At 40.3% G+C, this 20,143-nt stretch overlaps 1 protein-coding gene and 1 long non-coding RNA gene across 3 annotated transcripts in view; both read right to left on the bottom strand.

The window, feature by feature from the left end:
• Positions 1-14,113, bottom strand: part of MTX2 (metaxin 2) — a 37,115-nt gene extending 23,002 nt beyond the window's left edge. The window contains exons 1-2 of one of the 2 annotated variants that reach the window (XM_061454217.1): positions 13,957-14,113; positions 972-1,019 (exon numbers count right to left, since the gene is read on the bottom strand). In XM_061454217.1, the coding sequence (XP_061310201.1) occupies positions 972-1,019; positions 13,957-13,996 (88 nt within the window). In that variant the 5' untranslated portion in view covers positions 13,997-14,113. The remainder of the gene's footprint in view (positions 1-971; positions 1,020-13,956) is intronic. The other variant, XM_061454226.1, reaches the window with a different exon arrangement.
• Positions 14,114-16,325: 2,212 nt separating this feature from the next.
• On the bottom strand, positions 16,326-19,294 carry LOC133266691 (uncharacterized). Its single transcript, XR_009742492.1, has 3 exons — positions 18,997-19,294; positions 18,530-18,574; positions 16,326-16,669 (listed from the first exon to the last, which is right to left on the bottom strand). It is a non-coding gene; the product is annotated as an uncharacterized LOC133266691 (long non-coding RNA).
• Positions 19,295-20,143: the final 849 nt, after the last annotated feature.

Raw genomic sequence — 20,143 nt, 5'->3', positions numbered from 1 at the left:
ACAAACAAAATTACAAACAACAGTACCTATTTAGCCACTGACCTGTAACCGTAAGCCATTCTGGGTTGCATTTCTTATGCATAAAAAAAGGAGCACTTATATAATTATTATGCAGCTGGACTAGAAAACCTGTGATGTGAATATTAAAAAAAGAAAGAAGAATTAAAAAAAAAAGGAATTCCAGAATACCAGGAATATTTCTCCAGCAAATGCAATCGCACTTATCATACATTACCTCAAAGTACAATTAAAAAAATGTTCACAACTAAAAGCCAAATGCTTGAGTTTTATGCCAATTACTCTTCTTCTAATCAAAGTTAAATAAAACCGCATCTTCATAACTCCTCTGGCTAAAAAGTATAAGTATTCAGAAACCTATAAAAGCAGCTTGCAGTTAATATTGCACACTGTGTCTAGGTCTGTCACACAAAAGAAAGATGACAAGTTCACTGCAATAAAAATTCCATGCTTAGAAGACTAGGGCTGCTACCTATTAGTCTTCATTACTTTGCAGTCTTCTGACAACTGTAGCAGGCTGCTGAGCCCCAAATGGGGGCCATAATGTGATCTGATGATATATGAAGAGCTGCTAAAGGGAGCCTGAACCATCCTAGCCTATACATTTTAACAGTTCCTTTTTACTGAGAGCCCACTTTACCACAAGACTTCAAAAATCTGCTGCCTCAGCTATTGGTGCAGTAAATCTGCCAACTGCGCCTGCAACCACATCATTTTACACTGCCTACAGCAGCCAATATAATGAGTCAATAATAAACCAAGGACCTTATAGGCCATGAATAGCTGGTTTATATCGGCAGATGCAAGCATAGCTAAAACCTCTGACCAGACAAACAATACAAAGGACTCTTTTACAGTTTCTGTGTTTCCTTTCAGTTAATTGTCTTAGTGCATATTTAATGTGTTTTCTAAAAATAAAGTATTTATTAATTGCAAAAGAACAGTGTACCCACCCTTTAGTTGCTGATACAATGCAGCATTTTCAGGCCAAGGCTCTGCAGCTGTGGGAAGAGGAGGAATTAATTAAGCAAGACAAACAACATGTTCACGGATGCTAACTGAACATGAATGCTACCTAGAGCAGGAACTCAAACTGCAAAGATGCTGATGCAAGATTTTACCTGCCCTAAAAATATCCCACTGTCACTCTCTTCTCCCATACTTCTCTCCTGCTCACAGAGGGACAATACAGAGCAGAAAACCAAGTCCCAAAATTTAATGCTGCAAGAAAAGCTAGAATTCAAGCTACATGCTACATTACAGAATGGTCTTGTAGTTCTCAAACACCTAAAGCAGCTCTTTTACCTCCACCATAAAGACATCCTTGTGCACTTTCCCATCATAATTCCAGCCACTTTCAAGAGCAACTATTCATTAAGGTACTAAACAAAGAATTCTGGAAAGAACAGAACAAGGCACAGGAGAGAAGCACAAACCTCTAAACGAAGCGTGAAGAATGCATTTGGGAAATGGAGAAGCTTTCTGCCTTTTAAAGTTGTGTCCTCACTGGTCCTATGTAATACCCACCAAACCAAGTACTTGGGCATGTCAGAAACTTACCCACCACAACGACCGGGACTACCTATTGCTTTAAATGATGGTGAACCCTAAAATGGGAATGTCAATATGCATTTAAAAAAATGCATCATCAGTTGCTCAAAACAGTTGAGCAGTTGTTACAAAAATAGGCAAGGAAATAAAAGACAATAACATCTTCCAGTTGAGAACCACTGCACTATATCAATCATACAGGACTTGAATTTATGGGAAGGCAAAAATATAATCAGTACTGATTTACTGCTAATGGCAGCATTAAGGTAACACCTTATCACACTGTTTTGTCTCCATTACATTCCTTCTTCATGTCTGATTAACAATTTATTTTTAAATAGCAATTCAAACCTTGTGTTCTATGCAAACTAGCTATTTGTAAACAAAATTGATGTGTTAATCACATAAATTATTCTTTTCAAAGAAATGATGTGTATAAATAACTGTAGTTCAAATAGAAATACACCACTGGCTTCAGTAAGGTCATGCTTTTTGTCTTTGTCCTCAGAACTCAAAGAAAAAAAAAGACTACACAATTTCCTAACTATCATTCTTTTTGGATATTCATGAAGTATTGGGTTTTATGTAAGTCACATAGAACTGTAAAGCTTCTAACACTGTACACAGTTTTGCAAAGGTCACTGCTTCTAACATTCAGGCACAGAGCCTATCAAAGCTATACTAGTATGGGCATGAGAAAGCAACTAATCACATTTAAGTGTCATCAAAAAATGTTTTATGTTTTATTGTAGCAGTTATTGGTTTTAATGGTTTCTCCATTAAAGTTTTGCCCTGGAGTAAAAATTCTTCAGGTGGAAGTACATTTACTTCTTTAAACAGGACTAAAATAGTGCCTGCAGTACTACAGCCTTAACTGTTTAAAGTATTTTATCTAACATACATTTCTTCAGGTCCACTGAAGTCTTGCAAGAACAAACAGAATGAGGAAATTAAGAACGTTATTACTATACTTTAGCAAACTTCCCAGTGTTGGACTCCGAGATACTTACAGAAGTAAATAAGTCATGAATGTACATCAATCTCATAAATACTGCAACCAGCCAGGGAAAACATCCTTTTTACATGCCGAAAAGAGTACAGAGAACTTCAAATCGCATGTGCCCATTTCAACTGATTTTTTTTTGCCTACCCCTCTTCAGACTGAAATGACAGATTTACATCTACTTCTTGAATTCTAGCCCAAACTGGAAGTGGCCTATTTTTACACAAGCATGGGGCTGAAATATTTCAGACACACAAAAGTCAAGTGGACTTTTCTTTTTCCAACAAAAAAGCTAGGTATATTTCAAGAAATTCAAATACTAGTTCCAGTCTGATCTTGGCACTATGCTATATGCAGCTGTGAAGATAGGTATGCATACATAGGTACATATAAAGACTTCTTGGCACACAGAATCCAAAACTACACAACAGATTTCCATGATCCATATCTGCTGACCATAACTTCATTAGTCATTATATGAAGTCTTTATCCCACAGTCTTAGTACACAGCAGCACACACCTAACTTGAGGGAAGGCAAGGAGCTTTAAATCTTTGCATTCACTCATTGACAGTTTAGTTGTGTACTAACATATGTCTTCTGACAAATAATGAAATGAGAACAAACAGCCACATATAAATTTAAGCCTTCATTATTAGCACATCTTAAACTTAAAATTTCATCAGTTCTAAGAAAATGAGTGAATAATACCCCCTTGCCATTGGCACCTGATAGTCTCCAGAGGGAGGTCACAATTCTGACCCTGTCTGGATGAGGTGAGTACATGCTCATAAGCCTTGAAGTGAGGCCTTCAGTTCTTACAGACCAGACAAAAGATAACTGATTTTGCTATCACTCCACAGACTGGATTTTAAAACAATCAGCTTCACATGATGATTCATGTTTTATTACTCATATCTTAGAAAAAAATATTCTGCAGCATGCATTCAGAACTGCATGCAGATCATGTTCAGTGACACTGGAGGCACGACACAAAGATTGTGCTATCCTCTGGAAATCAAATCATTAAATACCTACTAATTATCTGTTCCATATCTTCCAATTTCTACTCACTTTCCCTCTCCAAGATGTCTGGAGTATGAAATACTTTTATTCTGATGGAGCAAGAAGTTTAAATAGGCACTGCTACATGAGAGGTCCAGGTTCGTAAGGTGTACACTAAATTCAAGTATCAGCTCCCAAGCTGCTTCGATTAGTTGAAAGGTCAAAACATGCAGTTAAGGAAGACCAGAACTCTGCTGGGGAAGAGAGGAGGAGGAATCACTGAACGGATGTCACATGCCTCCACAAGAGGAGAAAATGTGTAACATCTTTAATGTACGGCAATGACTCTTGCCTTATGAATGTAGGTGAAGACATAATTTGTAGAATAATAGGCACTAATATTACACGCTGCTTCAGTTCTGTCATATTTCCAATCCATCAAGTTGATTAATGCGATAATAACTCCTCACAAACTTATCATTTGTGCACTAATGAAGTCAAATCCAGTTTATCCTTTGGCAACTATAATCTTCTGGTCTTTAAATGTTCATTTCCCTGCTAACCACGGCTACTGTGACTCTAGGTATATAAAGAGAAAATTAACAAATGTGATGTCAATTCAGTTTCAGAAGTTTTCAACACAGAATCACATTTATGTGTTACACCCTACGCGAGAGACATTTTTATCATTAGCTGTTCACAGGATGAAATAACTGCCTAGAAGTATGCCTTACAGGAACAGCTTCTCTACATATCAGCTTCTCTACATATCTTAAGGAACTACCTGGTTCTTCCTTCTGCCTCGAATTACTATTGTGTGGTTTTCAATGGGTCTGTCTCTCAGGCTTGCAGTCTTTAGTAAAAGCTGTTTTCCCACCCTACTGAAAACTTTTCCCATGCTTAACAAATTCAGATATTTAGTCTTTCATGTGGATTGCCTGCTGCTTGATCAGGACAAGCAAACCTCATACTATCATCTTTCCCTAATTCTCCTCTACCACGCTGCTTGTTTTAATGCCAGTTATAGGAAACAATCATCTACAGGATCAGTCCTCGCTGTTAAATTTGCCTGAAATAAGCCTGAGTTCAAAAGTTACTGGGAAGTGAAAATTAAAGGGAGAAGGACACAGAAATCATCACTGTGTAAGCCCTGTTATCCTAGGTACTGAGAAATTGGCAGATGCAGCATCACAACTGGAGAAGTCAACCAGTAAGCAGACCACCTACATAACATCTCTGGTTTTGTGGATAACTAAAAATGCGTGGAAATTTAACTAAGCTCAATGTGTTTGTTAGTCAAAGTGTTTTAAAGCTTAGCATAGAAAATGCAGATTTCAAATTATAAACAGGGTTCTTAGGTGTCAAATTAAACTTTCAGAAGAAAATTCTGTGAACTGGTGTGCTGCATGTTCCCAGTGGAGTTTTAATTATTCAGGTTTGTAACTATCTATTAAAAGAGATTCCTAGACTACTCACCTGTCATGTCAAAGAATGACTTAGAAAATACATCATTTCTGCTCTCACAAAAACCTTCCAAAATGTAGTGAGTCATGACCACTGTGTCCAATTCTTTGCCACTAAAAATATGCTGCTTAAATACAATTTTCAGATTTTGTGCTGAAACGTTTTACTTGACGTTTACTTGACGTTTTACTTAGCAACACTAAGGCCAGAGACAGATATCCATATAGCATTTTTATTTCAACATTACCAGATGTTTCAGGCTGTCATTTCAATAATAATACTTTATCCACTCAAATCCTTTTGGGACAAGAGAAGAGAATGCACATAGGCTGTAAGAAGAAATACTTAAGACCATTGGACTTCACTATCAGCAAGGGATCAGCAGCTCACCAGAGGCCTACGCACATCTCAGCTCCAACTAATGCTCTCAAAACAGGACATACTATACTTGCACAATGATGAATTTTAATTCAAAGAATGAGAGCCTGCCATAACATTCCCCCAGTGAAATCTATGCAACAGAAAGTACCACATTACCAAGATGCTCTACAGTGCCTCAGCCCCACCAATTCCTTGTCCAGGCTGTTCAGAATCTCTTTATGAGCATACAAAACTCAGTTCCACCTCCTACACTCTGAATTACTAGGAAACTATTCTGTGTCAGTGCTGCCTGGATGGATGGGGGAAACAGACATTTTTATCCACCGTCCCCAAGCAGCTTCACAATGATGAAAAAGATGTAATGAAATAAATGCTTTACAGTTATGCCGTTAATCCTTACTCATTAATCCTTTACTTAAAAAAAATATTACCCTGACTGTGAAAATGAGAAGATGCTAAATCCTTTGCATGTTAAATTGTGGAATATGCTAACCAACAATTACGCCATTTCAGCAGTCTAGTATGAACAGGCAGTTTCAAACAGTAGGGTAGGCCGTGTGGTTTGCCCTGTTTGTCTGACACTCGTTTAGCACACTTGTCAAACTACCCAGACCTCTGGGCCTGGGCATCAAGATGTTCCCTCCTGCACAGAAAATGAAGTTATCAACAGGTTGAAAGCTTTTGTATAAAAACACCCAACTTGCAATTATGTTATTCCCAGCTCTTACCAATACCACAGAAACTCAGTGGGGCAAGAACATTTTTGAAAAGCAGTGCAGAGAGAAATAATTTTCTGCTATAAAATTAGCCTATGCCTGATAAGAAGCTACCAAATTAACACTGAATGTAACTATCCTGTTATTATTTCTCAAGTACTGAAACTATACAGTGAGAAGTAAATCAAGGCAATTTCTGCCCCAAATCTCTTATAAACAAAATTTACTAAATTCTCAGTATGCCAGCAATTTATCCTTTGAAATCTTCTTTCTGCTTCTGTAACCATAGCACTCTGTCAACTAACAACCTCTTCCACGCAGCTCACTATGTACTGTTGTGTAGGTGAGGCTAGGACCTGGTCTGGGAATACTTGATCTTCTCAGAGAGAGCGATTCCCTGAAATCTTAAGAAGTTTAAATTGTATACAAATAAAGACTACTTCTTCTGTAAAGTAATCAAATTTGCATGGCCCAGTTTCTTTTCTGCTATCTTCTTAAACATTTTTATATTAAGCTTGCATAAAAAAGAGGAAAGCTAAAACATCTGTATTTACCGGTTTGGTTCACATGGTATTAAAGGCCTGCTAAAACAGCCAAGAGGCAAGATATCCTCTATTAAAAAACAAAAAAAAAAAAAAAAAGAAGTTGGCATTTGAATCACTGTAATGCAGTATTACACCGAACATATTAACTTACACATTATTTCCACATAGTTTCCTTCAGCATCTCCCTAGGTAAAAATTTCATTAAGTTATAATGAGATACCTCAAAATTGTTTTCTCACAAGAGTAAACACTAAAAAGAAATTTAGTCGTACAACTGGGCAACATCCACATCCAACATTATTACTTACAATCTCCAAATATTATGCAGCAATCAGCAGGAAAATAGTTACCTTTTTTTTTGGTTTCCCAAGACTGGTGCTTTGGGGAAACCTGCTGCTCACTCTGTTCTAGAATGTGGTAATGTCAAGAAAACCACACAGAAAGCTATCCCACAGACTCCAGGAGAAGAAAGGATTATTAGCCACTTGATGTCAAGATGCATCAAAATGGAGCAGATGATCACTTCTTTTCATAATACAAATCAGTGGTATTTTCAAGTACCAATACATTGTTTAAAAAGAAAATGACAGGAATTTATGTGCTTCTATATCCTTATTACATGAAATATGTGGAGGAATATCTTTTGTTTAATCCAGTGAAGCTGCAGCCACTTTGGAACCAAAGCAGTTAAAAATATACATCTTGTACATTAACAGTGATCAATAAAGGAAGTACAAGAAAGTTGTGAATTAGCTTCCATAAGACCCACTGGTTCAACCCACCCGCACCAGTACAAATCAATTTCAAGTAATTTGCCTGATCCTGTAAACTAACAAGGGCCAAGAAAAAATGAAAGCATCAGCAACTCCCAGGCTCTGCTGACAAGGGACCAAAAAGCGTCTCATAGTGCCTTGCCAAATGAAAGCTGACTTTCACATAAGTTAAACAGTATGCATTAAATCATGTATCAAATAATTACATCATTTGCTTAAATCCATCCCAGGCCTCCTCTGTAGAGATATTACAATTCAGATAAATCATGACTGCTCGGTAATTATTGATCAAGCAGACTGTCAATGTAAAGACTTAATCTCAGCAGCAATTCTCAAACTTGAGTTCCCTGTGGCTGCACCACTAAGAGAGTCAGTGTGTGACATTACTGCAACAGCCATTTAACACTACACGATCTGCTTCTTCACCCTCCAAGAAAGCTGTTAATTGCACATATTTAAGCTTTAATCCAATTCTGTTACTGTCTTTGAGTTGACTTTCCAGAGTACACACATCTGTGGATTCAATCCTCCAGGGTGCTCAGCATTCTCACTGCTAAGGGAGGCCACAGGAGGGTGACCACTTGGCAGCTCTGCACTTGCAAAATCATGCCTCCCATCAGGAGAGGAGGCCAAAAACCTCAGCAAAATCAAATCCATAAATAAGACTTGTTCCTAAATCAACATCTGGATTTCTTCAGAAAAATCAGAGAGCGTGCCAGCTAAATGATCTCAAAAGACTTATTTATAAAGTCCTGACAGGCTGGAGCTATTTTACTTATTCCTGTTATTCAGCATAAACGCTCCATCTCAAAGCTCTGTAATTCTTAATTATAGCTTTTTATAGATCTCTAAATCAATCCCTTCCCTTTGTGCTACTTAAGAACCTTGCGCTCTTTGGCCCTTACTCAAGAAGTAAAACTTCAAGCATAGGACCTGTGAAGAATAGGATGGTAGAAGTATGATACTAATGAATGCCTTAAGTGCTTTACTGGACTGGGAGGTTTCTCAGCCATGTTATCGACATCTGTATATTTTAAATCAGTCTTTTGAAAACTCTCTTAGACTGAGATCCCCTCTTCTCTGTGACAGTATGAAATCCTCCCCCCCTCAGGATGTCTGGCAGGCAGTCTTAGCACCATTTCTGCAAAGTGCCTCAAGGAGCTAGCTCCCTGCTTTCTCATCCAAGCCACCCCTACTGTAATCCACAACAGAGATACTACAAATCTGTCCCACCAGTCAGCACCCTAGTATCCCATACCTGCTCTAAAAGCTACTCCCCACATACACAACTCCTGCTCACCCAGCCTTGGCCCCTCTGGCCTTTTGTTAAGGCTCCCCTTCATTATCTCTTTATCTTGCTCACAGCCTGAGCACAGCAGTACCAGGAGACACAAAGTGATGACTACAGAGAGTCTCTGTGCCAGTCTTGCAAAGGGGCAAGAAAAGCCAAGATGTCTAGGCAGGAGAACTCTGCAGGGTAGAAATGCAAACAGCACTGGTGCAGTCAGCCAACCAAGCACTGCCCCTAGCCAGGAGGAAAACGCTGCTTTAAAGCTCAACCTTTAAGACGGCCCAAAACTATGGCACTTGCAATAGCTCTTCCTCACCTCTAGGAAACACTGCAGATTCCCTGCTTCAAAATCTGAAAACATTTATCCTGTTGTCTTCATCATATCCTCACAGCCTTCCTCTTTTCTTTTCCAAGGCTTTCCATGAACACCCTCCAATGCATCCAGAGTTTCTCCAATACGGCATTCAAATGAGAAAAAAAATGTTGGACACTGGAGGTTCTTGCTAAGAATGCAAGCATTACGTTGGCTTCAATTTCATTATAAAACTGCTAGAAGGCAGAACTGTTAAAAATTCCCATCTCAGCATTTTTACCTTCCAATTCAGTATGCATATTCCAATTTTTTGGTTGGATGTTCCCACCTCCCCTACCAAATGAGACTGGTATCAATTTGTCCTGCATTCTCTGTAATAACTGTAATTTTTCCCTTGGATCTTTCCAGTCCTTCCTATGCATTTCACAGGCTTTACTACTACATGTAGCTTCTTCCAGTTTGTATTAAAATATCCATTTTCACGTGAAATCTATGTCACCTTCTCAATAACTGAAGGCCAGAATTTAAAAATAATAATAATAAACATTTCAGAACCTGGTGTGGACTTTCTCTCTGCCCTCCCCATGGCTTGCATGCACCTGCAGTTTGTCACCCACTTTCAAAAAAGACAGCTGAAGATGCCCAGCAGCGCAGCAACATGCAACACCTTCCAACTAGAGCAAAAGACAGCAACCAAGCTCTTCCATTCATTCTTGTTTTGAAAAGGAAGTGGCTCATAGGGTCCAAACCTACAGGAAAAAGCGAGGTTAGTGCCTGGGGACAGTCAGAAAACAGAGCAGTCAAGGACCAGAGAGAAAAAAAAGGAGTGAGAAAGAGAAGAAAAATCTGGTTATTCTCCAAAGTTGTTCTCCAATGACTTCCTGTGAGCTGAACTGTTAGGCTCCTAAACAGCACTCATATCTGAATCATCCTACAACTGATGAAAGCTCACTTGCAAATCAAACTGGACAACATCAAAATACATGGGACTTTTTATTTACTAATTTTGTTACCATTATCTCTACAGCAGTCTCTTTTTGGCATGAGAAAAGAAGACATTACTTTAGCAGAAAATATGTAACAATAAAATGCTGATTAGAGAAACACTGCTTAGTCTTAATGGAGCCAGAAACAACTACAGAAGCATATTCTATTACGAACTGTAATTGTATTGCTTCTTGAAACCAAGAAATAACACTACCTCAAAATGAAATATGTACTGTACTATAATAACTGTGAAAATCATTTTTTTCCTGAGCAAAAAAATAAAAAAAAATTAGATAGGCAATTCACACAAAGGATTGGTTTAAATCAAGTCATAAAATGTATGTGGCCTGAGCACAAATTGGCAAGAGCAGCGTAAGAGACTTGTTTACTGAAACTGAACAAAAGTTAAAGGGATTCCTTTTCATTTGATTACAAAAAAAAAGCCCACATAAAAGAGCACTGAGATAAAATTCTACAGCCTGAAAACTTGGTATTTTCAAACCACTTCTTTGACTACAAGCACCTCTGCAGCAGGCTCAAGCAATCTGTGCTGCAGACAACCTATTATTAAGCAAGAATAGCTTTATTTTTTCACCTTACATGTGCAGGAAATGTTAACATTTACCTATGCACATTTTGATGTACAAAATGCATACTCAGTTTAAATTTTATGTCTTTATGGGCAGGAACAATTTAGGTGGTCAGGTTTCATTCCCTATGTATTTGTTCTTAGCCAAATTGCAGCTTGTCTTAATACATAAAACATGCACGTCAGAGATTTATTTGTGCTCTGGCATGTCACATTGGAGGTAGACTCACTAAGAATGTAAAATATCTAAAGGCAGAAGGCCATCTGTTTTTCAAACTGCATTCATTTTCTTTAGTATTAAAACTAGCCTAAGATCCTTGGACGTAACTCAATGGCAATAAACAGAAGTAATTTTCCAGACATCAAAGGACAAACAAGAATATTATTTTCTCTCTTTTGATCACTAATCTAAAGCTAATGTTTTGGGTTTTTTTGGGGGGGTGGAGGGGAAAGTATAGCATATTGAGTAATTTAGCGATCAATTAAACATCTTTTCAACAATCTTTTATAGATGATTTGAGCAGTCAGCTTCTCAAAACTAGTACAGTTAGAAAGATTAATGTTCTGGACCACTTGAAAGCTGGCACTCTAATTCTTCTTACAGTATAAACACTCATTTCCTATCCTGTTAATATATGATTGATGCTGAGCTACTCTAAACAAATTCTCTACCATATTATCTAATTAATATTTTCTACAGTTCAGAAATAGATTATTTAAAATATGACATTACATGTTTGCAATTCATGAAGCCTAGAAATATTTATTATTCCCTGAGTCACAGCATCAACCTCTTTATACTTCTGAATAAGCAAACAGTTGAGTGGCACTAAAGCAGGTGTTTTACTCCACATAAGTGATTTAGTCATCGTTTTGTATTTAATTGTTAATGCATTACAGCAGCAGGCAATATTCAGCATGTTCAGGTGAATGCATGTTACACAGACAGGGTGCTGAACTACTGCAGCAGCACAAGTGGGCTGAACAACTGATGGCCACAGAAGAGCTGAGTTTGGAAGGCACTTTTGGAGGTCCTGGAAAAGCTGCAGCAGGTTGCCTGGGACCACCTCCAGTTTGGTACTGAGCACCTTCAAGGATGGAGACTCCACAACTACTCTGAGCAACCCATTCCAACATTAACCCACCCTCACAGTAAAACAAAAGTTTTTCTTATATTCAGATGGTATTTTCTGCGTTTCAATTTCTACTAAGACAGTGAATAGGGGATATCAGAAGTGAATGCATAAGGTGGAGGAAAGGTAAAGATAGGTAGTATTTGAAAAAAAAAACCTCTAATATATACACAAGCAAGACTGTGTAAAACAAAGCTGTGATCCTCTTCCCTACTAAAACCTTCCCCTTGGCTTTTAAAACATTTCTAGAAAACAAACTATGCTGGGATGATTGTCTTCAAACACCTGCATGCAAAGACCCATGCTTCATAGCTGTTATGTGTTAGAGCAGCACTAGTTCATTTTACCCGCCATGACAAAGCGGCTGTCTTCATGAACAGGACCCCCAATGACAGGCCTATGAAATTTCATTTTTATGGACACAGAAAAAATTCTCAATCTTACACTTCTGTCCATACATGTCAGAAAGGGAGTATTCACAGCCACAGATAAGACACTATTAAAACAAGTGTCACTCTTAAGTGCTATTTTTTCATTGCAGATACACCATTTTTCTTCCGCACAAACATCCCTACGTTTGTGGGATATTCATATCTTCTTGGTATGAGAATGAAATAATTTCTGTGTCTGTGCAATGTCTCAGGAAAACTAGAAGTGTGGTGGGTATTGGCCAATATCCTGAATAACTTCCTCCCCTTCCAAAAAAAAAATTCTTCCATATGCACAAACTGAATGATTTTGCCATTATTTAGTTTTAGTCTGGGACTGGTACACAGTACAGACAAGCTGGGAAGGACATGACCCACTGGCAAAAGGGTTTTTATTATTTTCAAGGCAGGTAACTGCTTTTGACACTGATTTGCTTCTGAGAAAGCAAAGACAATGCCTTTCAAAACAATAATTTTGTTTTGAAGAATGATTCAGGTCTGCAACAAGGATTTGTATTGCACCTTGAGTCACAGTAATTACCTGCATATCCAGCAGAAGTACATGATTAATAAAATAAGCACCAACCATTTCTGCTCTGCAAAAGGAGTGTTGCCAGTATTTTTCTATTACATGCAAACAAATTACCTATAAAAAGAAAATGAGCATCACTTAACCTGTGACTGACAGGTAAAGTCGAGGTGCTTACTGTTTCAAGCTTATTAAATTGTAGGAGGGTCCAGAAGTACTTGAGTAGCTCTGGTGCCCTCAAAACACCACCTTAATAGTACAACTGTTAACACACGAATGAGACTGTATAAGCAGAGAGCAACGACCCCAAAAGGGAGGCAAGAATCTCCCCAAGAACACTTCAGCAAGGAGGGAAAAGTGCCAGTTGTTGCAGAACTTTGTCTTCTTGTTTCCAGCACTTCAAACACACATATTCTTCACACTGTATTTAATTTGGGTCTGTCATTGCCATATTTTACAATTTGCTTGTTTAGCAGGAAGAAATCAGGAACAGAGAATAACAAGTAAGGAGAAATTGATCAATGCACACACTTTCAGTGTGAAACACTAAATGTATTTTGAACTTCCTAGCCTGGAATTATCAGAGGTGCATGTTGGGATTTTTCCTGTTCAGAGCAGATTAACATCAGTTTTTTTGCTACATAACTCCACAGTGATACTCACTTCTGTTTCATGACAAGGCTCACGTCCAGCTGGACGCGGCCCAGCTTCAGTATATCACAAGAGCAACATGGGAAACGCAAGACTCAGCCATGGGGATCAGGGAGAGGACGGCACCGCACTGCGCTCTCCCATGCTGCGGAACTCAACTCCAGCTGCTTAAATATAAATACGATGCCGGTTTTTGGACCACTAAGGGAAAGTAAATGGTTTTAAAGACAGGGAAGTTATTAAACGAAAGTGAAACTACGCCCTAGGAACCCTATAATGGGGCCCCGAGACGAACCGGCACCGCCGTGCCCTGTGGGGAGTCGGGCCGTGACCTGTCCTTGCCTCAGAGCGCCAGGCAGACGACGTTCTCGGACCGCCGCCAGCCCTCACGGCCGCCCCTCCCCGAGGAAGACAAGGCCGCCTCGCCCCAGCCCCGGGTCATCCCGGGCCGTGGCCACCGAGGCCGCGAAGGTTCGTCTCCTGCCCCGCCGCCTCCCTCCGGCCGCGACCCGGTGCGCAGCGGGGCCCAGCTCGCTCGCGTCCCTCTCTGTGCCATCACCCGCCCGCGCACGTCCCTCACCGGCCAGCTGAGTCACAAAGGCCTCCGCCACCAGCGACATGTCGCGACCGGCGGGCTGCAGCAGGCCGACGACACGCGCATGAACTAGGCGCGCGCCGCCGGGACAGCAACTGCATCCGGGGCCCGCCCCGCCCCTGCTGCGCGGGGCGGGGCCCGCGCCAGCTCCCCCCCCCCCCCCCCCCCCCCCCCCCCGTACCCGCGCCGGTCAGCGGGACGGGGAAGCGGTACGTTGAGCAGGTGTCTGCTGGTTGTGCGTGTTTGAAACAGGCTTTCCGCGGTTAAACGGTGCTTAACGGGTAGAGAGAGGCTTTTGCGGAGTCACTCATGGAATGGTTTGGGTTGGAAGGGACGTTCAAGCTCGTTTAGTTCCATAGGCAGGGACACATCCAGCTATACCAGGTTGCTCCAAGCCCCGTGCAGCCTGATCTTGGAACACTGGCAAGGATGGGGCAGCCCCAACTTTCCTAGACAACCTGTTCCAGCATTTCACCCTTCTCCCAGTAAAGAATTTCTTTCTTGTATCTAACCTAAATCTGTCTCTTCTAGTTTAAAGCCTTTGTCCTAGCACTACAAGCCCATGTAAAGTATCCCCCGTCAGATTTCTTGTACTGCTTTAGGTATTGGAAGGCTGCTATCAGCTCTTCCTGGAGTCTTCATGCTGAACAAGCCCAGCTCTCTCATCCTGTCTTCATAGGAGAGGTGCTCCAGCCATCTGGCCATCTTCATGGCCCTCCTCTGGACTCAGTCCAAAAGGTCCCCATCCTCATGTTACTCCTCTCAGTCAATCCAGTCTGAGGAAAAACCCTTTGAATCCACATCCTGTGGAAACGTTACTGAGGCCAACTGTATATTCAGCCACAGTGTGGTAATTCTCGTAACTTGGAAATACAAGCACAAGACGAGTGAAGACAAAACTCCTGTCTGTTGAATGGTAGGAAGAACCACTGGCCAATATCCAGGGACAAGGTTGCACTGGACCAGTAGAGCAACATCAAAAGAAACATTTACAAATTCCGTGGCTCAAAATCCCCTGTCACAGGGAATCCCTGTTACTGATAGAAAGTCAGCTTAACATGCTCCACATAACATGTAGAGGCAATATCTTAAAGGAGCTGAAGACACAAGTTCACACTATTTTACATTTCCTTTTTATGAAGGAATCTCAACAGGGGGATTTGTGGGTTGGTTTGTTGGGGTTCTTTTGGTTTGGGGTTGGTTTTGTGGTTGAGTGTTTTGTTTGGTTGTTTCTAATTCAATGTAGAAAGAGCTGTTTGGAATGCTGTAACCAGCTCTAGAGTTTCCCAAGAAAGGTGACTCAAGCCATCTTAAGTTCCTCTGCCACTCATCTATGTGGAGCTCTGACACACATGAAGGTTTAATCACATTAGTTCTCTGAAGAGATAGCTAAATCTGGTTTAGAGCCTGAAAGCAGAAAAAGGTCAACCGCTAACTGCCTGAAATTGCAAGTTAATTGCAAGTTAAAATTCTTCCCTGACATAAACATGAATGAAAGTGATTAGTTATGGCTATACAGCTTCGGAATATATTGCTCCCCTGGATTGTTTCAGAACAATGCTGGACCATTTATTTTTTTTTACCTTTAAAACACGAATGATGGAGGAGAGGAGGCAAATCCATCATAAAATGATCCTAATGAAAGGAGGATGTTCTGAGAATCTTAGGTGCTTTCTTTAATGACCATACTGAATATTTTGTTTTCAACATCCTGGTACCTAAATGCTTCCTAAAGTGTCCTGTTATAACTAAAGCTATAACTAAAAGGTCTCAGTAAATGATACAGCTGCCTTTTCTTCACCCCAAGTTAATATTTCAGAAAAACTTCATTTTGAGACATACGTCTTGCCTTTAAACAACCACTAATTCCTTAGTCTTAATTCTAAAAGGGCTATCCAAACTTTGGAAAAATGACATAAAATTATGCATCCAATATGTAGGTTGCAGAGAAGATAGTGGATATGTGAAAGACTTACTCCATTATCCTACAGTGCCTTTTGATCCTCATCTCTTTAGACACTTCAGTAAGAATTAAGACTATCCCATTTTATGAAATAGACTTAATCTACTGCAAAGGATATAACATAACAATATTTCACTCTCACAAGGTAAAAGTCTTAAATCCTGCAAGTACTAGAAGATAGGGAACAAATACAGAAATGCGTTAATGTTTGGAAAGAATATGAAAGTCCTCTGGTGACACTTTCTGTTGAATCAGTAAGCATAATTATTAAATATATTCTTCACTTGGTAGTTTAAGTGTGCTATTAGAGCAGTAGCAAAAGCAGAAGAGACAGTAAATAAACTGGAACAGAGTAAGGACTGAAACAGTGGTGAGGAAGAAGACTGATTGTTTTCAAATGTTGATGAAAGCTACATTTCTACAGTTGCAAGCTGAATAGCACCCAAATTACAGAAACTGAGCAGTCTTAAGAAGTTGAGTGCCTTTGTATTAGGAGATTGCAACAGTCTAAATTAAACTGGTATGTCCTGTTTGAGTTCTTTCTTCACCAACAGTACTTAGAAGGCTAAAAACACAAGACATGATGCAAAAGTTGCCCTGATAAGGCTGAGAGTGAACTAGGTATGAGCCAGGCCAAATCCTCATATTGACACCCAATTAAAGAGAACAGTTCCTCTGTAGAGGTCAGTTTGATACAAAAAGCTCAGCTCCAGAAATTAAGGTGGGTGATGGAAACTGTCAGGGAACAGAAATCAGAAAACAATTCATCAAGTATCAACAAATACATACCAACAGAAACACATTGACAAATCCAAACTGTTTGCCAAACAGGATGAAAACTGAGTGGAGCTGAGCCCATGCCTTGACATGTCACAGATGCTCAGGCTCCCTTCTCTGGGACAGGAGATCAGGACAGCGGTTTTAGTTTCAGCATTCCCAGTCCTCCTCCCTGCTCCCACTGAAAGGACTGTTTTAGCAGAGTGTCTTGTAGGAAAGCCTCCAGGAAGATCTCCAGTAAAACCAATTCCATCACCACCTTCACCTTTATTTTATAGGCTTCTCTCCTCTCCCAGCTTTTCGAGAAAAGGCATCACTCTTGTGCTCAGTGCAGAGAGGAGGCCTTTACCATTTAAGGTGTTAATTAGTACAGTTAAACTGCCCACTGGAGAAACAGGACTAGGCTATATATACATATGCTCCATTGCAAATAAAATGGAATTTGAATAGTATTAATCTCCTGCCTAGAAAAAAAAGAGACTGTTCTTATTAGTTCCCTCAATATTAGACAGCTTAACATGTATTTAATTTGTATTGTTCTTTTGTTCTGTGGTAATATTTAAATAAAATGTATTACTATCAATAGTGGATACCTAAACCTGCAGTACAAGTCCTTTGCAGACAGAATTATTAGGAATATTTTCACAAGAGGAGTTGGAAGTGGCAATGAAAGACTTTCAGTCTGTTGCATTAATTTAAACTGTTTGGTTTTTAACACAGCCACTATTGCTGGCCATTCAAATTACAGTCTAGGTGGCCAAGTGTATGGCAGGACATAAGATTGGGCAAATCGCCAGAAAGCAGAGGCATTTGAATGAGTTTCTCTAAATTTGAGTTCTGCTAGGTGTCACATGCAGTTCTCATTCACTAAGCACATAGCAGGTTAAGTCCAATTTAAGGTGGATACAATGGTTGTGTGTGCCAAATGCTGACAGCAGACATTCCTCTTTGGAGGAGGAAGAGGACACTGCAGAGTTTTCCTGTGTTGTCATATGGTCATGACCTTATTCATCACAAGACAACCAGCTGGGGCCACGTGCTGTTCAACAGACCTCACCAGAGCACTTTCTCAGCACACAACTGGGGACCTCTGTTCTCCATTTCCATGGAGCAGGTCTCTAACAAGTCAGGCCTTTCCAAGACACAGGAGGAGCACTGACAGTCATAGATTCAATTAGGAGTGGCTCTCTCTGTAAGAGAACTGTATGGCAATTTCACCGAGTGAAACCTCTGAAGGCTGCTTGTGTGATATGGCTGGTGTTTGAGAATAGGCCAAGTGGTAGCAAGAGACGGCAAACAAACCAGCACTGAAATGCCTTCTCCTTGCCTGGCCCACAGCCAGGCTACCCCTCTGGTATAACTTAGGGCATCCTGGGAGCTGCTCTGCATTATGCTGCCTGTCAGTGTCTTTAAAAAGCTATTATGGCTTCTGGGAATCTCTGCAATGAAGGAAGACTTGAGTAAATCCTTCCCTGCCAACACATACAGTGCCAGGCAGCCGCAGGAGGGTGTTTTTAGCATGACTTCACACCAGAGGTTCTCTGTACACTAAATAACCTGGCAAAGTACACAGAACAACAGAAACAGATGGATCTGGACTAGTGTGATCAAATGGATCTCACAAGGCATTTGGTGTATCTTTAATTCGAGTGTTTGCCATTTTATGCAATCCACTGCTCTTCAGTGTAAGAAATGATGCTAAAATGGTCCAAGTATGAGCCAAGTTGCAAGTTTCAATTACACACACAGTCCTGTGAGTTTACTAAAGAGGTGCCATTTTATATGAGAACCTGAATTGAAAATTGAGGCCAAACTCACCTCTGCAGCTCCTGTGCACTTCCTTGGGAAGTTGGCATGTATACCCTGTGGTAGCATTCCCAACACAATAAAACATTAAGTTGGCTTCACAGCAGTTCAGATGTATCTTACAATAGTTTCACACTATGATCACTGCATGTTGTTGAGTGTTCCCTTATTTTCATAATCAGGCAGGTACAAGTTTTAATCTAACAGTTGTATAAACAAGATAAGATATAATTTCTAGGAACACGCTTCTATAAAAATGCAATAGAGTATTAACACTAACCACTTTGCACTAATGGAAGATACTGCCTACTAAATTGACAAATCAATTAATGCTGATGCATTTCCAACAAGCCACATGAGGACAGAAAAAAATTTCTTGGAGTTTTAAAAGGCACAAGAATAGCTTTTATGAAAGCAAACAGGATCTCAGACTATGTACAAAAAACATTAGATGAACAATTTTCTCCTTCCTTTCTTACCTCTTTTCTTGCCTTCTTCCATGCAGCAGGGTGAGATTTTTCAGGGGTGCCAAGTCTATTTTAGCACATCTGTCATCCTCACAGCTGCACTGAACAGGCATCAAAGGAGTTGTGCTGAAATCCCAACTTCACTGTCTCACCCACTGGAAGCATTACCAGCCCCCAGGCTCTTGCATATCCCTGTCATTCACAGCAGCTGCTGAGCAGCTTTCCCCATGCTCTGAAATAGCCAAGATATTGAAACCAAACCTTGATCTTCCCAGCTTTACCTAAACTTTCATGGAGAGAACTCTGCATGTTAGCACTGCTCACAGCCCAGGCCATCAGGCACCTCCACGGTGAAAGGAGTGTCAATTCATAGGTCAAAGCCCAGCCAAAGAGGAACCATAACTGAGCAAATAGAGCAATTGCCTTAGGCTGAGCTTTAAATAGATCTCCTGGACCACTGGCAGGTTGTGATGTGGGTGCCAGGTGGGGCTGATCAGGCCTATCAATGCCCCCAGCATCCTGGTAGTGTCTCAGATGCAGGTGGAGCATGTTTCTAGAGCAGTGGGTTTCGCATAGCTTAAGCTATATGGGACCAGGATTTGCCTTTTAAACGATCTCAGATCAGAGGGGACTGCAAGCAGGAGCTCTCAGAAGGGAGACAATAGCTTCAACAGGACTTTGCCCTGGTTTCCATGCCAAACTGACTCTATCTTTGGCTCCCTTGGATCCAACCTACATGACCAGACTACTCCCATATTTGTCTATCTTTTTGTAATTCATGATTGACCAGACACAAATAAGTCTGTTTTCTTAAAGCATGGATCACCACTGCATTGTCAAACTGGCACAAATGTCAAAGCCACAGTCATGACTCCAACAAGCAGTCGCAAGAGCTGTGAGGGTTCATCCTGATATTTGTGTAACTCATAGTGCAGCAAAATCCAGACCCATCTTGTTAATAAAAGTAGGAATAATAGTTCACAGTTTGACTGTAGGCACTGGTTAGGCAAATCTTCTCAAACTCTAAAGATGTTATCTGGAAAATTAAAGAGCTGCAATTGAAATCAGTTTCTGGACAAGTGTGGTAAATAATGAGGAGGTTTATTAATTTATCAAAGCTTCTTGTGAGCGGGTCTAAATCCTTCTCTGGAGGCAGGCA

Source organism: Pezoporus flaviventris, unplaced genomic scaffold (assembly GCF_033815535.1).
Source record: "Pezoporus flaviventris isolate CSIRO_AGI_PZ_B2104156 unplaced genomic scaffold, CSIRO_AGI_Pfla_v1 ptg000001l, whole genome shotgun sequence".
Taxonomy (NCBI): Eukaryota; Metazoa; Chordata; class Aves; order Psittaciformes; family Psittacidae; genus Pezoporus; species Pezoporus flaviventris.
Note: the sequence above shows the minus strand (reverse complement) of the source record. Positions and strands in the feature narration are given on the sequence as shown.